Source organism: Cyprinus carpio, chromosome B2, assembly GCF_018340385.1.
Source record: "Cyprinus carpio isolate SPL01 chromosome B2, ASM1834038v1, whole genome shotgun sequence".
NCBI lineage: Eukaryota > Metazoa > Chordata > Actinopteri > Cypriniformes > Cyprinidae > Cyprinus > Cyprinus carpio.
The window spans coordinates 15449809-15465642 of record NC_056598.1 but is presented as its reverse complement, the minus strand read 5'-3'; the positions used below and the strand labels follow the sequence as shown (position 1 = coordinate 15465642).

The window sequence follows — 15834 nt, the reverse complement described above, 5'->3', positions numbered from 1 at the left end:
TTTAAAATCCTTTTGTAGCGAAACGTAGGTATTAGTGCTTGCATGTTTTATAGGTTTCTGAAGTCAGTGTGTGCTGTTTGAGTTCTGACAGATCCCTCTCACAATCACCAGAGGTTTCATCACCCAAACCGTCATGCTTCTGGCTAAACATGTGGTTAGACTTCATTGAGTTACCACTTTCAACATTCAAATCAATATTACCGTATTTCTTTGCTTTCTTGGATTCTTTACAAGTTGAAAAGGCAGTACTGATCTTAGATGAGCAGTGTAGACTTTATGACAATATCCGCTTATCAGGTTTATGTTTATCAAGGTCTTTTGAAGCTCTTGTATTTCTTTGTTGATCAAAAACATTGATCTCCTGTGATCTCCCCGCAGAATTTCCCGCTCTTCCACAAACCTTTTCATTTCATAATAGTTTTTGAAGTGTGCTCTCTGTAGATGTTCGACTCTGGATGTGTTCGTTTTTCTTGCTTTCAAAAAGCTCATGTCTCCGACAGATTTAACATGTACTGACTGTTCAGGAGCCTTGAGACGTGAGTGTTTGTGTTGTCCCTCAGGTTTACCTCAGTATGTAGCACAGAGATACAGGTGTAAGACAGACAGAAGATACTACTGGTTAATGGGAAACAGTCTCCTGTAATTTTTTCACCCTTATGTGAGTAAATGATGACACATATCTGTCAGATATTTTGAAGAAAGTTGATAACCAAACAGTTTCAGTCCCAATGACTTCCAATGGCTACAAGTAAAATCAATGGGAAACACAATTGTTTGGTTAGCAACATTCTTCAAAATATCTTCTTTTGAGTTCAGCAGAAGAAAGAAATGCATACAGATTTGGAACGACATGAAGTCGAGTAAATGATGACTGTGTTTTCACTTTTCGGTGAAATATCCCTTTAAATATTCAACATATGTATCAAAAGTAAAGTTCTATATGGTATTAGCTTTATATGCTTTTATATAGTTTGACATTATAAGTATAGACAAAACACTCAACAAACCAAGCATGCTAAAAAGTCTTATTCACAAGGGGGCAGCAAACATCTATTGTTCACTGGTAAATCAGCATACAACAGACGCGCTATGTTATTTATATTAAGTCTAACACTACATTAAAATTATGTAAAATTATAATTACAAATGACAGCATAATGCGCATCATGCTGTGACACTGACTGAAAATGTAAGGCATAAATCTTTTACTCACCATACAGACGTTTTTATCATCTGTAATGATCATCCTCATTGCCACTAATATCCACCTTTAACTGGCTGTTTGGTTTGCATCTGCAGTGCCATCTCCAAGTCTCCAAATCCTACAGTGATGCTTTCCTAGTGCATGTATTTTTTATCATAGTCTACATTGCATAAAATATTCAGACAGGACATTCACTTTTCTGAGTCTAGCCAGGCTACTGATCCCTCACCTAATAGCTGGATGAGCATCCAGGCCAAAGCCCAGAGCCGGTGTCAGCAAACACTCGTCTGAATGTCAAGTCATGTATGACCATGACTCATTCCAGCCGTCTCGCATCCGAAACCACAACATTAAATGGCAATCATATCTTAAATGTCTCTGTAAAAATTATTTATAGAACTGCTGCTAAAGTATTAAACGTTAAGATTTCATCACATTTTACACGGTTTAAAGGGATACTCCACTTCAAAATGAAAATTTTGTCATTAATCACTTACCCCCATGTCATTCCAAACCCATAAAAGCTCAATTCGTCTTCGGAACACAATTTAAGATATTTTGGATGAAAACCGGGAGGCCTGTGACTGTCACATAGACTGCCAAGTAAATAACAGTGTCAAGGTCCATAAAAGGTATGAAAGTCGGCGTCAGAATACTCCAGAAGACAGAAGAGCATACACAGCATACGGTGATATGGAGAGACACATAGGAGACTGTTGACAAAGGAATTATTGAATAAAGTCCTTCTTTTTGTTTTCTTTGCTTACAAAAAGTGTTCCCATCGCTTCATATAACCCAGATTGCACGTCTGATGGCAGATGGAGTATTCTGACCACGACTTTCATACCTTTTATGGACCTTGACACTGATTTATTTGGCAGTCTATGGTACAGTCTCAAGCCTCCAGGTTTTCATCCAAAATATTTTAAATTGTGCCCTGAAGACGAACAGTGCTTTTACGAGTTTGAAACGACATGGGGGAAAGTTATTAATGGCAAATTTTTCATTTTGGAGTGGAGTATCTCTTTAAGTAGGAGATTTCTGGGGGTGGTCTTATTTCAGGACAATGGATGAAAAAATTCAAAATATGTTTTGTATACCAGCTCTGAGGAAAAGCTTTTCTTACCTCAAAGTGCATGACAATCAAAAAAAATAAAAATAAATAAAAAATAAAAATAAAATAGAAGAATATTATAATATAAGAATATTGATGTATAAAAATCTGTGTAAAATGTTTTTTAAAGTGTTTTGCTTATGTAGATGTACTGTGAATGGAGCTACACTGGCTCTTGCTATAGTGGGAGGCCATTGTGATTATAGGCTAAATATAGGAGCAATAATTTTCTAATTAATAATATAATTTATTATAATAGTAATATATTTTAAAATTTTATTAATTCCTGTGATGTGAATTTTAAGCAGCCATTACTCCAGTTTTCAATGTCACATGATCCTTCAAAAATCATTCTAACATGCTGGTTTGCTGCTCAAGAAACATTTCTTATTAATATCAATGTTACTGTTAAATATGTTAAATACTATGACACATTTTCAAGATTCTTTGATGGAGAAAGCTCAGAAATACAGCATTTATTTGAAAGAGAAATCTTTTGTAACATAAATGTCTTTACTGTCATTTTTGATTAATTTAATTAATCCCTGCTGAATAAAAGCATTAGTTTCTTACCAGAGGGTAATAAATTATCATAAGTGTATACTTTTGCAGAATTAAATGAAATAAAATGACCTAAAAATCAACCTTTAGACATTGCACACAATGAACTTTACAGATCAGGAAAATTTCGCATTTTGTGCACAGCAAAACAAAGAAGTGTTTAGAAAAGTGCTGTTTAGTGTTTTGGGAAGGGCAAAAAATCAAAAGGCCCTTTAGCACTGATGTCTGCACCTGGTTCTAAATATTTAATATAATGGGTTTGCATCTATGCAATACAAATCTGAGCCAAAATGTCAATGCATCTTTTCTCACATCAGTGCATCTCGTAGACAAAAACGCTTTATTTTTGATTTTTCCATTTCAGCATGTTTCTTCAGTTCGACAGAACATGTTGACTGTACAAAACGTCACATGAAAAAGAGGACACAATCAAATCAGATGGAAAGAAATGCTTTCTGTCTCTTTAAATACTGAATACAGTTTGACAAGACCACAATAACAACAGTCAGAGTGAGAGAGTGGGCCCTTCTGAATACCTCCGACTGCTGACTCACACACTGTATCGCCACTCAAGACCGTTCCTCATATCACATGAATAATTGATGTTGCTTTTAAATGCTACAAAAATAACATGAAATAGAATACAAAAAATCCATTTCCTTTTCGGCCATGCCCACAGTGTGTGCGCCGGTGAATTAAAAGTGGCTAGATCCTCGCTGCGTTCCATTGCTTGTTTGTCCCACAGAGCTGGAAAGAAAAACCAATGCAGAGTTTTATTAAGCGGCATTTGGATTTGCACCAAAGCGATCTCAGAGATTCGGAGTCCTTGTCCCACCAGCAGACACACAGTTTTGAGGCGAAGGCCATTTGGCTGCGTCTGATCCAAACTCCACCAGCCGAGCCTTACACCAGAAGAGTGGCTAGAAGGTCTACGTTTGTTTTGTTTTTGCTAATAAAAATATATCGTCACTTTTGTAAGAAGGTCAGTTTTTCTCTGTTTCACAGTGTTTCACATGCATGTGAATGTCTAACACTAAGTCCCTAGCTGCTGACTACCACAAAACACATTTCTTCTCTCCCTTCAAACAGAAAATAAAACTAAACCTCTGAAGAGAGTCCTTTGGTGTCATTTGTTATTATTAGGAGGAGAAAATCCTCTTTATTTCTGGGCTGAGTATGGTGTAAAGACGATGTGGGGGGTGGGGGGGGCATTATAGCTATCCAAATAAGTGTCTGAAATCTTTTGTAAACCGCGATGCCCTGAAACGTGACTAAATGGCACATGAATACAAGCCTCGATTACATGACAGCATATATATAAAAGGTCACATTCCACGACAGAATCCAGGTGTTCAGCTTTACATCAGCCACTAAAGCAGGGCGAACGTCTCTTGTCCTCGGATCAGCGGCAAGGAGCTCGTTCGGTAAAAAAGAAGACGCGTGAATCTGACTGCAGCCGGGGGTCTGGATGAGCGTGCTTCCCTGAGGGAGTATGGATGGAGGGAGAGCAGTAGGCAGTCTGGGCAGCGGCGGAGCTTCTTAAACGCGGGCCAGCAGAAAGGCCAGCAGCAACAGCAGCACAGCTAGGCACGGGCCGTCTGCCCTGCAGCGCTGGCTCTGATCAGTCAGGAATGGCTCTGGAGACTCATAGCCCGAACCATCTGAAACACACAAACACAGAGAGACAGCACGCGGAGAGGAAGCGCTAGGAAATGCATACCTTTATTCAAAGCAGCAGGGGCCCACGGCAATGACCTAATTAGAGTTTAATTACTGAGGCGGAGGATCTGGTTCACATTTCACACAGCGTTTTCATAGATTACACGGACCTGACGTATCTGTGCCGATGAATTTCAAATAAACACTGGATTTCTACTTGGAGGGTGAGCGATGTTGTTCTAGACAAACTGACCAGAATACTATTCAAAAGCTTGGAGTTGTTAGCTTTTTCCATTTCTTTTGAAAGAAGTCTCTTAGGCTTACCAAGGCGGCATTATATGGCTCTCTGTACTGGTGAAATATAATTACACCTTAAAATTGTGGTTTATTTTATAATGTAATTTATTCCTGTGATGCAAAACTGAATTTTCAGCCATTACTCCAGTCTTCAGTGTCACATGATCCTTCAGAAATCATTCTAAAAGGCTCCTGCTGCTCATCAAACATGCAATATTATTATGATATTTTATTATCAGTGTTCAAAAGTGCTTATTATGATGGTTTTTTAAATGTGGAAACGGATACATTTTTGTAAGATTATTTGACTAATAAAGTTCAAAATAACATTTATTTGAAATAGATTTTTTAAACGTCGTCACTGTCATTTTTTTGATCAATATAATGTGTCCTTGCCGAATAGAAGTATTAATTATTTTTTATTTTAAAAACTTTCTGACCCTAAACTTTTGAACAGTAGTATGATTTGTGAATAAAGCTGCATTTTCATATCATATGTTCAAAAGAACAAAACTGTCATATATGGAGAAATTGGCACACTGTAAAAAAACAAAACAAAAGAAACATTTTTCATTTTCTTCTCTGAGTGAGTTATTCAGCCAATTATTCAGTCTTTTTTAATATAAGAATTTAAGTAAAAAAAAATTATTGTAATTTATTCACTTGTTTTCTTACAAGATAAAACATTTATCCACAACACAACTGTATTGTATACTGTAGCTGGGTAGAAATCCCTATTAGCAACCAGCAATACAGCAACTGAGCACCAGAGATTACATCATTGGCATAATGAATAACCCTATGAAAAGTAAAAATGTTGTCTGAGCTGTTATTTTTAAAATGTGTAAAACAAGAAGGGTTGTAAATATGAATGTAACTTATGATGCCATTACCTGACACCATTTTTAAATTTGACTTACATTCCCCAACAATTAAAGAGATTCAGTTCATGCTGTCATCATTCATACAGGTATTACTCAGTTGAGGGTGCAAGTAAATGATGACAGAAATTTCTTTTTGGGTGAACTATCCCTTTAATATTAGGTTTCCATTGGTGAGTGATGAAGGTAAATTTAAATAATCCACAGAAGTTCTAATAGTTCCCATTAGACCTCAGATGCTGTTTTGATGGATGTAGACTGCATTTGAAACACATTTCCACAGCTTGAAAATAAATATGACATCTCATTAACAAAATGTTCCTGGAAAATGTGTCAAACACTGCTTATTTGCATTCCTGTTATGTCTAACAGAAGGTTGGCATGTAGACATGTGGGGATATTATTTTCTACGCCGGCAGGGCAAAACAGTTAGAGCATGACTTACTTGTAGGCTTCACGTACACCTTCAACTTTAAACACGGCTTGCCAGCGTGGTTAGGATGAGGAGAGGCTGTTGAAAAGGAAGTTGAAGAGAAATAATGAGCTAAATGTGCTTGTGACAAACAGAATCGTTCAGCAAGCCAATGAATCAATCTGATTAAGATCCTCTTGGTGGTTAGTTTGACCCCTTGACAACCAAATCAGGAACAAAGTCTGAGATTTTCTTCATTCGGAGGAAATTGCTCTGACCTTCACCAGCTTGGAGTCGTCACATACAATGGTCTGAGACACACAGTGTTCCCATGGCAAATTACCCCACACAGCACTCAGTGACCTGAGAGCAAAGAGTCACTATTGAGTCAGCTCCACCAGAACATCAGCAACACCGACACACGCTTTCTGACAGATTACTTCATTCATCTGTGTTCTACAGACACAACAACTCTACTGCTTATTTGCTCATAAGGGTCTGGTGAGAAGGAAGGGGAGACTTGACTGCAGTCAAATATCCACAAAGAAAACAGTCTATTTCAATGTCCTTCTCAAGCTTTTTGCAGTGAGATTGGTCAAGAACAGAGGGCTTCATTTTTTGATGGCAAAGACCCACAAATGGTCTAATAAACTTTTTCACTCCCATCCCCATCTATCTCCCTTTCACTTACTTCCCCATCTATTATCTTATCTGAATAAAGGCTTGAAGGTTCTATATATAAAACTTATATACGTTTTCTGTAAACTTAAATATATATATATATATATATATATATATATATATATATATATATATATATATATATATATATATATATATATATATATAAACAGGTTTGGGGTCAGTAAGACTTTTTTAATTTAATAATTTTATTCAGCTAGGATGCATTAAATTGAACTAAAGTGACAGTATATGTATATTTTATAATATATACATTATATTTACAATTTATAATAACTTTCTATTCATAAATTATCCTGACAAAAAAGTATCATGGTTTCAATAAAAATATTAAGCAAGACAGTCGTTTTCAACGTTGATAATAATAATAATAAGAAGAAATATTTATTGAGCAGTAAATCAGCATATTAGAATGATTTCTGAAGAATTGTGTGACACTAAAGTGTAATGATGCTGAAAATTCATCTTTGCCATCACAGGAATACATTACATTTTAAAATATATTCAAATAGAAAACATGATTATTTTAAATTGTAATAATATTTAAAAATATATATATATATTTTGTTTTATCACAGCCAAAATGTAATTAAAATATATTCAATATTTTAAAAATACTTTATATATTAAGTAGACAATGTATCTGTTTTTTTCTAACCACTATTAGAGAAATGTTAGATGGTTTTAGAATTTATACTAAAATTTTCTATAGAAAAAAAAAAAAAAAAATCTAACTCTTGTCTAGAGTTTGTCATTGTAAACCTGAACCACCCTCCCCCAGCGCTCCAGCGCCCATCCCAGGTCATTGTGTATTCTTGTGGCATGTTCACCACACCGGATCCTAGGTTCATTGGAGAGCACCCAACCTCAACCGCCGGCAGCTGAGTAGAAGACGCCTGTCAGGATGTCATCACAGCCGATCAATACGGGCGGAGAGATGGAAGTCCAGGGGTTAAGTCTGACCAGGTCTGATGGACGTGTTCTTTTACCAGCAGACAATCAAGATCAGCCCCCACTTCCCAGTGATAACCTCTCAGATCCATCTCTCATCGCTGACCCCACCGACCCTGCCGCAAAGCATCAATCCCCTTAGGGACCGTGACGCCCATAGAGCTGCCGGTATCCAAACAATCCTCTCAGGGAGTGGCTGGGGTGCTGAATGGAGTCGCCTTGGTGGGGGAGCGGGGGTGTCCGAAGGCCTTTTCCAGCCTTGAAACAAAAGCCTTCACAATGCAGGACCAGGCTGGGAGCTTGCATAAAAATCAGATTGGGGGGACAGGGGCAGAAACACAGAGTTGAAAAGTATCTTTGAACTTTTTTGCTGCTCTTTGTGGCATCTCTCCCTCTTTCTCTCTCGCTCGCTCTCGTGTGTGGAGACAACACTGTGGCGTGTATGATAAGCAGCGCTACGCCCTGCTGATTTAGGGGGGTTTGGGTGGAGGGGATGTTGACTCAGAACGATGCCCCCTCCATGCCTGCTTCACTCCCTTTCAGTCTGAGCTGTCAATCAGGGAATAATCAGCAGTCAAATGAAAAGCATGAAAGATCTGTGGCAATCTCCATGGGAGAGAGGAAGGCCCGTCCGGCCGCTGTGCAGATGGGGGATAGCTGCTGGTGGACAGTGCGGCTCTGCGACACAAAGCCGGCAAGAGCTCAAAGTCACCGGGCTCTCTGTACTGTACACAGGTGGCTCCCAGCCCAGCCACATCTGCCCACCCCACAGCCGAACCATGTCAGGAATTGTAATTACCATATAAATTATTGATTTGCTTGCCTCTCCCTGTTTTCTCCCAGGATCTTGCTGATACAAGTCTTTCATGTTATCTTATTAAAACAGCTAGGCGCTTAACATGGAAAAAAAAGATGCTTTTTGTTTAATGTCTGCTTTTAATTTGGTTTAGCCACACCAAACTGTCTTCACTAAAGGACAGTATAGGACAAACGCGTGAAGGACGAGTTTTCCATTTGAACCCACCAGTTTAAAGCTTTGTGAGGTTAATGGGAATGAGCTGTTGGATGTTTCTCATTTAGAAAATGCTAAAGCTTTTGAGATTTAAAGGATCTCTGTTTCTCTCACAAACTATTTGCGTCTTTCTAAATGTCCTGTAATTCTAGGCCGTTTTGTTTGAGGACGCAAGAAAAAATTCAAATGACAGAACAGAAGTAACAAAACAAATAGTACGAAATAGGAGCTCAAACTGTGTGTAAGGTCTCATTTTTCTAAGGTCCACCAGCGGATGAAGTTTCTTTCCTGGAGCTCATTGTGCTCTCAGAGATCCTGAACGTGGAGTCTGAAAAGTCACAGAAAGTCTCTGTGATTGGCTGATTGATTCTGTCAGTGTGATAATGCCTGCCTGTCATGTTCACAGCTGGTCCACAAATGCACTTGAACGGGTCAATCTGGTGGAAATGAACTAATTACAAAGTAAACAACTCATGTGCTAATCAAAATAAAATTTAAATTACGTATAGTAATCACTCAGATTGATTTAATTAAAGATGTACCTCTGTGTCTGTGACTGTCATTAATCCTGTTTACCAAGCATTTGCTGACTAATGGTCCAAAAAAAGAAAGGTGACTTTAAATGAATAACAGCTAGTTGTAGCCAATAATTACTAAACAAAATATGCCTGTTTTACTGTAGTAATTATTTTTAATTCATAAACTACAATCAGTATCAAGTAAAGATTATAATAGCATAACATTAAACGTAGAATGAAGTTCCATATGCCTTCGACCTCAAAATTGAGTAAACATCAAATGGAGCTTGAATTTATTTTTGAAAAAACATCAACCCACAGAAGAGTGATTCTCAAGCAGAGTTCAGGGGCACTCCAAACCTCAAAGTGGGCCAGAAGATGACTAAATAATAATAATAATAATAATAAAAAGCAGGCAATAAAATGAGCCAAGACAACTGAAAATCAAGATTCTTATTTTGATTCACCCAACAACTGATTTTCTTTAAAGAACCAGTGTTCCCACTGTCATGAAAAACCTGGAAATATGTGGCAGTGTTGTTGTAATTTATTAAAAAGAAAACTATTTAAAAAAAATATAAATAAAAATGAAATAAAATATAAATATTGAATTAAAAACATGTTAAAAATACTAAAAGTATTTATAAAAGTATGAAATAACTTAAACTGAAATAAGTAAATAAAATGTATTTAAAACTATTCTGAAAAATCAAAAACAAATAAAAATTACAAAACCTCATAAGAAAGTAACTAAAAATTCAATTAAAATGAAAACTAAAAATATAAAAATCAAATTTCAAAATAATAATAATGAAAAAAATAGAAAGTATAATAATATATACTAACACTAAAATAATTATACATAATTATAAATAATATAAAAAATACAAAAATAATAGGGGTAGTTGGGGATATAAAGTAACTTAATTTTTGTATTTTAAAAGTATGATTTCTAGGAAATCCTGGAAAGATAAATTAATCAGATCTTGAAACTCCATTTGCATTTTCATAATGAATGTACTTTTTTCTAGTTATGCCAAGCTCTAAATTATTAAAAAAAAAAATACATCAAAACTGGAAAAAAAAAAATCCTTATCTAGTAAATCATGAATGACTAAAAAAGTCACATAAATTCGTCCGTTTAAAAAAGTGGTATCCCTGAACAACATTCAGTTCTTCAAATTTCAGCAACCCTGAAACTAGAAACTAAAACTACAAACTAGAAATATCTAGCTTTCGAATACTGTTGTGGACAATGGAGAGTCAAAAAAGTTGGCAACCGCTCCGATAGAGTAGACTTTCACTTCTCATTTCAAAAGTTCACTACATGCCACCGCTAAAACAGCACTAAACACTTACATATATAATAGTACTCGTGTCCAGGTCGGAACTCAAAACCAAGCGAGAAGGGGGTGAAGAGCTGAAACTTCTCAGAGAAGCGCAGGGGTCCGTCAGGACTCTGGGGACGGTTACACTCCCACCGCTTGAAGCCCCTCATGCGGTGCTCACAGCTGAGGTAACCATCATGGTTGACCATGAAAAGGATGTAGCGCTCCATGCGACTGTGAGGCTGGGGCGTCTCATAGTACGGACAGTACACGTCCAGATAGTCGTTGATGCTCACAGCCACTGTATATTCACCCTGCCAGAACCTGCAAAGGAGATTCAGAGCATTAGACCGCCGAAGCCAAACATTAGGATGACTGACATAACAACTTCTGTACACGGACAGTTGAAATATTCTGTAGTTCAGCTTTTTATTTGGCCTCCATTCAAACCATATAGCAGCAAAGAGGAAAGTTTAACACACAAAGGCTAAATCTGTTAGGCAGAAAATCACAGGGAAACAACAGAATAAGCTGGAATGAATTACCACAATGCATATTTTCTATCTAGGTCACCATTATGCAGAGAGAGAATGGCAAACCAGAACACACAGAAAACCAAACACTCGCTGCTGTAATACTGTAATGAGAAGGGGGATGTTTGAAAAAAATATCTTTGACTATGGCTTAAAATAGACCTCTTTAAAAACAACTTTGTTTGCCTTTATTCATTTCTCTGGGTTAGTGCAGTAGCAACATTTATCAATAAAATTGTTGATTATGTTCACAAAAACTGCAAATTTAGTCAGCGAGTTGATTCCTTATAAATCATAAACTTCATATTAAGTTGCACCCTTAATCCAAGCTTTGAACCACAGTGGCACCATAAAAGAATTTTTCATGCTTCGCATTCGATTTTCTCTCTACATAGTATGCGTTTCATGAGAACGCAGCTTCAGAGCATAAGAAAAAAAAGAGAGAGAGAGGCAAAAGATAGCATGAGTGAATCAGTTTGAAAGTCAGTGTGACCTACAGAGGCTGCGAATGTGTGACAGTACTGTGATGTCAGAGTCCTGTGAGTATATGCCTTTGACTGCAAAACAAATGGAGGCTGACAAAATAAAAAATAAAATAAATGCATTGAGATTTTTATGCTTGTAACAAATATGCCAATGAAATACGTTGACTTTTTTTTAAAGATATATTTTCTGAAAACAAGTCTTACTGACTTACAGCAGTTTTTTTCCGGCAATATATATTATATATATATACCCTAGTGAAAAATAAATATATAAAAATATTGTATTATTAAAATATGCAATTGTACTGTTGGTATACTAAACTGGTATACCTAAATCTGCTAAAACAGATTTTGTGCTTAATGCACTTTAATTGTGCAGCAGTAGTGTTATAGTCCAACTAAAGATATACTGAACAAATATACTTCAGGTACACTTTAAATATCTTGCATTTAAAAACTGATATTATATAGGGATCATAAAATCCTCATCGATAGTGACATCAAAATGTGTGTGTGTGTGTGTGTGTGTGTGTATACACACTAAAGGTTTATGGAAGCCCACACATACTAAAGGTTTATATATATGTGTGTGTGTGTGTGTGTGTGTGTATGTGTATACACACTAAAGATTTTTGAATTTTTTTTTTTTAAATGAGATATGATGGAAACTTGGTTTTGTGAGGTGCATCCATCCATCCAATAACTGAAATTTAACCAGGAGCATAATATTTTCTAAAAGTGTCCTTGTGCCATATGTGAACTCTATAAGCCTTCCTTTTTTACAGAGCAGCATGTATCCAAGTGAAAACAGCAGAAAGCACTCACACCTCTATAAGCGAGGAAGCACCTTCAGGCACTGGTCCATTTGCCTTCAGTGTTCAGAATAAGGTCCTGTCCTCTCATCTAGACAAGCTGCCCTCTCCAGCACCTGCCTGTCTGTCCTTTAACTAGACAAACTACTGGCACGGTGATCTCCTCACAGCACAACCCACATCAAGCGCTTTCTTAAAGGCTGCTTGTTTTGCCCTCGGTTAATGGCTCTTTCAGATGTTTGCACTCATTCACACACACACAAACACTCGTGTAGCATAAAAAACGTGCTGTAAATGACTTCCATGCAGCGGAACATCTCTGGATATGTTACTGTAATTCAGCTCTCACAGTCTAAATCAGGTCCACCTGTTATAGATTAGCCACACTCCCAAACTGTTACCTCAATCCCATCTCTCCATATCCACGTTTACATTAAGCGGACAAATGTATTTTAGGTCCTTTCAAACAAGTCCAAGTGACTTGTTTGTCTAATCACTTGTTTATACTATCAAAAGGAATAAATCTCCTGAAAGTTTGGAGCTCCTGACCTTCAACGTAAACGCTGCGGAGATATTTCTTTCTAATCAAGCATGAACAGATTACCGAGGGGACATATATCATTTTGAGCAGAACATCCCAGCATATGTTGAGGGATCACAACTGTGTGTGTGCGTGCGTGAAACCCATCCTTCACTATCTTTCCAGGAACACATTTCTCCTGTTGCGTCTGACCTTCTCAAACTCTCCCGAAGCACATCAGGAACTTGTTTATGGTCCATGGTGAAATATCGATCTGCGAATTTACAGTGGCTTCCATAACCTCATTAAAAATAACCGTTGATTGGATCCATCGCCAAACACAAGATTGCACAATAAATGGATTTTTTTTTCATGCGGGTGGCGGTGCGAGTGTTAACAGAAATGATGAGAAGACAGCTGAATCATAAATAGACTAATGCTTGTGCTCAGAAATATCAAAAAGATCTCTCTTTCATATACATACGCGCACACACACACACACACACACACACCTTCCTGCTTTCCCAAATAGGCGGAGCATCATGGAGAATTCTAAACAAACACACTTCAGTTCCTCACAGCACGCCGCTCCTCATTCACCTGCTGTCGTCTTCCCTTTGTCTCTTAAAACTTTGATATTCAGAAGATCTTCACATTCAAATATCTGAAGCTGCTTTTAGGTAGAGACCTTGACAGATCTGAATTGGAGAAAATATACGCTATATATAAACAATAGCGGAGCTGAACAGTGATATTCTGGTAAACATCATTTGAGAAAATTTTAAACGTTGCTCACACACTAAAGCTTTGTGAATGACATAAATATGCTGGTAGAAAAAATTCAATTTATTGTATTTTTTAACCCTCTTATGCATTAATAATTCAATCCCAAAGGAGAAAAACATCATCATGTTTCTTTTTATTTCAGAACAAGAAAATAATTATCCCCAATTTTCTTCTTATTTTATCAAAGTAATGCGTTCTGAGAGTTCACTGCAGTAGAAGATTTCAGAAAATATTAAAGAGGTAATTCGACAATCATGTTGAATTTTCTAAATAAAAAACACACTGATAATAAAGAAGACAGACATATAGAGTTAAAGGTAAGCATCAAAGTTCATCATCTATGGCGGTCTTCATGTAGCTCCAGAACATCAATGGTTGTAAATGGTAAACACCATGCATCAGCAGGTTAAACTAATATATTTCTGTGTAAACACCTTTTGACAATTCAAAATGACTTTGTTTAGGAAAATAAAACAAAATAAAGCAATGCAAAACAAAACAAAACCCCCCAGAAAGAACCAATTTCTATAAACATTTCATACATGCATACACACACACACACACACACACACACACACACACACAAAAGCAAGTAGATTTTTCCTGTGGCAGAGTTCAGTGAATTTGCAGATTTTGCTATTAATAGTCGAGACGGCAGCATGTGAGCATTTCTTTAAGCCTCACAGGAAGTCTTACATACTTTTCTCCCGGAGTGTTTGTACCAAAGGATCACTTGAGGCACATGCACAAACACACACACATACACACACACACACACACACACACACACACACACACACACACTGCTGTAATTTCAAAGGTGGTGGATCTGAATCTCTGGCATTGCACACACTCGCGTTACACATTATGGTGAGGCATTGCCGCGGCTCGGGACGATGTGATTCTGGAGGCTTTCCAGCCCCACTTATTGTGTTCTTGCCACAAGCAGGCCTTTTGCCATCATGCCAGCCCTGCTAGACACTGGGGGCTTTTAATGATATGGAAAAGCAAAGGGCTGCCACAATGTTGTGAATGCAAAGCTCCAAGGCAAAGCTCTTCCATGCAAGATAAAAGAGAGGAGAAAAGCCACTTATCGCTGGGGCTATCTGCTGCCCGCATCTGATGCGGGGGCTTGGGAACTGGACCTTGTTATGTCAAGAGGAGCGAGGATGTACTGACGCTGCCAAAGGAGAAAGAGAAAGGGACAGCGAGAGAGAGTGCTGCCATTCTAAACAAGTTTCCCCAAATGACAGCCATGCTGGATGAGAGAGCCAAATCTAGCCTTCATGATGTCACCGCCGCTGCTGTTTCAAGGGCACTTCATGAGGCTGATACATAGTTTTAAATCAGCGTATTCAAAATTCACATATGCACTGAATAGAATTCACATCTGATATGATGAGCGTTACAGTTCATTTCTTCAAAAAAAATTAATGAAAAGGAATGTTAAAAACGAAAAGCATGTGGTGCAATCAGCATAGAGAAACATTCATTTACAAAAGAATGAAAGAAAAAGGAAATGATACAGACAGGACCCCTGCAGACCTCTTAAAATATATAAAAATTTGATATTTTTGAAAAGGCAGGATTAGTTCAAGTTCAGGTAAAATGTCATGTGGTGTGATTTCCCAAACACTTAATGATATTTATGAACAAATAATTAATACAATTTGTAAAAAATAAATAAATACAGTAATTAAATTAAAACCTTTGATCTCACCACATGAAAATGTTGTCCTTATTTACTCACCCTCATGTAATTACAAACCTGTATAAGTTTCTTTCTTATGTTGAACACAAAAGAAGATATTCTGAAGAATTCTGAAGAACCAAACAGTTGTTGGTAGTTTAGTTGTTAGCAGGGAAAGAAATACTATGGAAGTCAATGGGGACCTGTTTGATTACAAGCATTCTTCAAAATATCTTCTCTTATGTTCAACATAAAGAAACTCATACAGGTTTAGAGGGTGAGTAAATGATGACAAATTTGTCATTTTTGAGCGAACTATCCCTTTAAGTCATTAGATTGAAACTTTTCTTTAAAATTGTACAAAAGCTT

The 15834-nt window shown here is 37.0% G+C and overlaps 1 protein-coding gene across 1 annotated transcript in view; it reads right to left on the bottom strand.

Annotated features, from left to right (window-relative positions):
* Window positions 1-3200: 3200 nt before the first annotated feature.
* The window catches only part of LOC109049087 (ephrin-A2), a 55769-nt gene continuing 43135 nt past the window's right edge, over window positions 3201-15834 (bottom strand). Inside the window, exons 2-4 of the mRNA XM_042718290.1 lie at window positions 10671-10963; window positions 6162-6227; window positions 3201-4537 (exon numbers count right to left, since the gene is read on the bottom strand). Of these exons, the coding sequence (XP_042574224.1) occupies window positions 4419-4537; window positions 6162-6227; window positions 10671-10963 (478 nt within the window). The 3' untranslated portion in view covers window positions 3201-4418. The remainder of the gene's footprint in view (window positions 4538-6161; window positions 6228-10670; window positions 10964-15834) is intronic.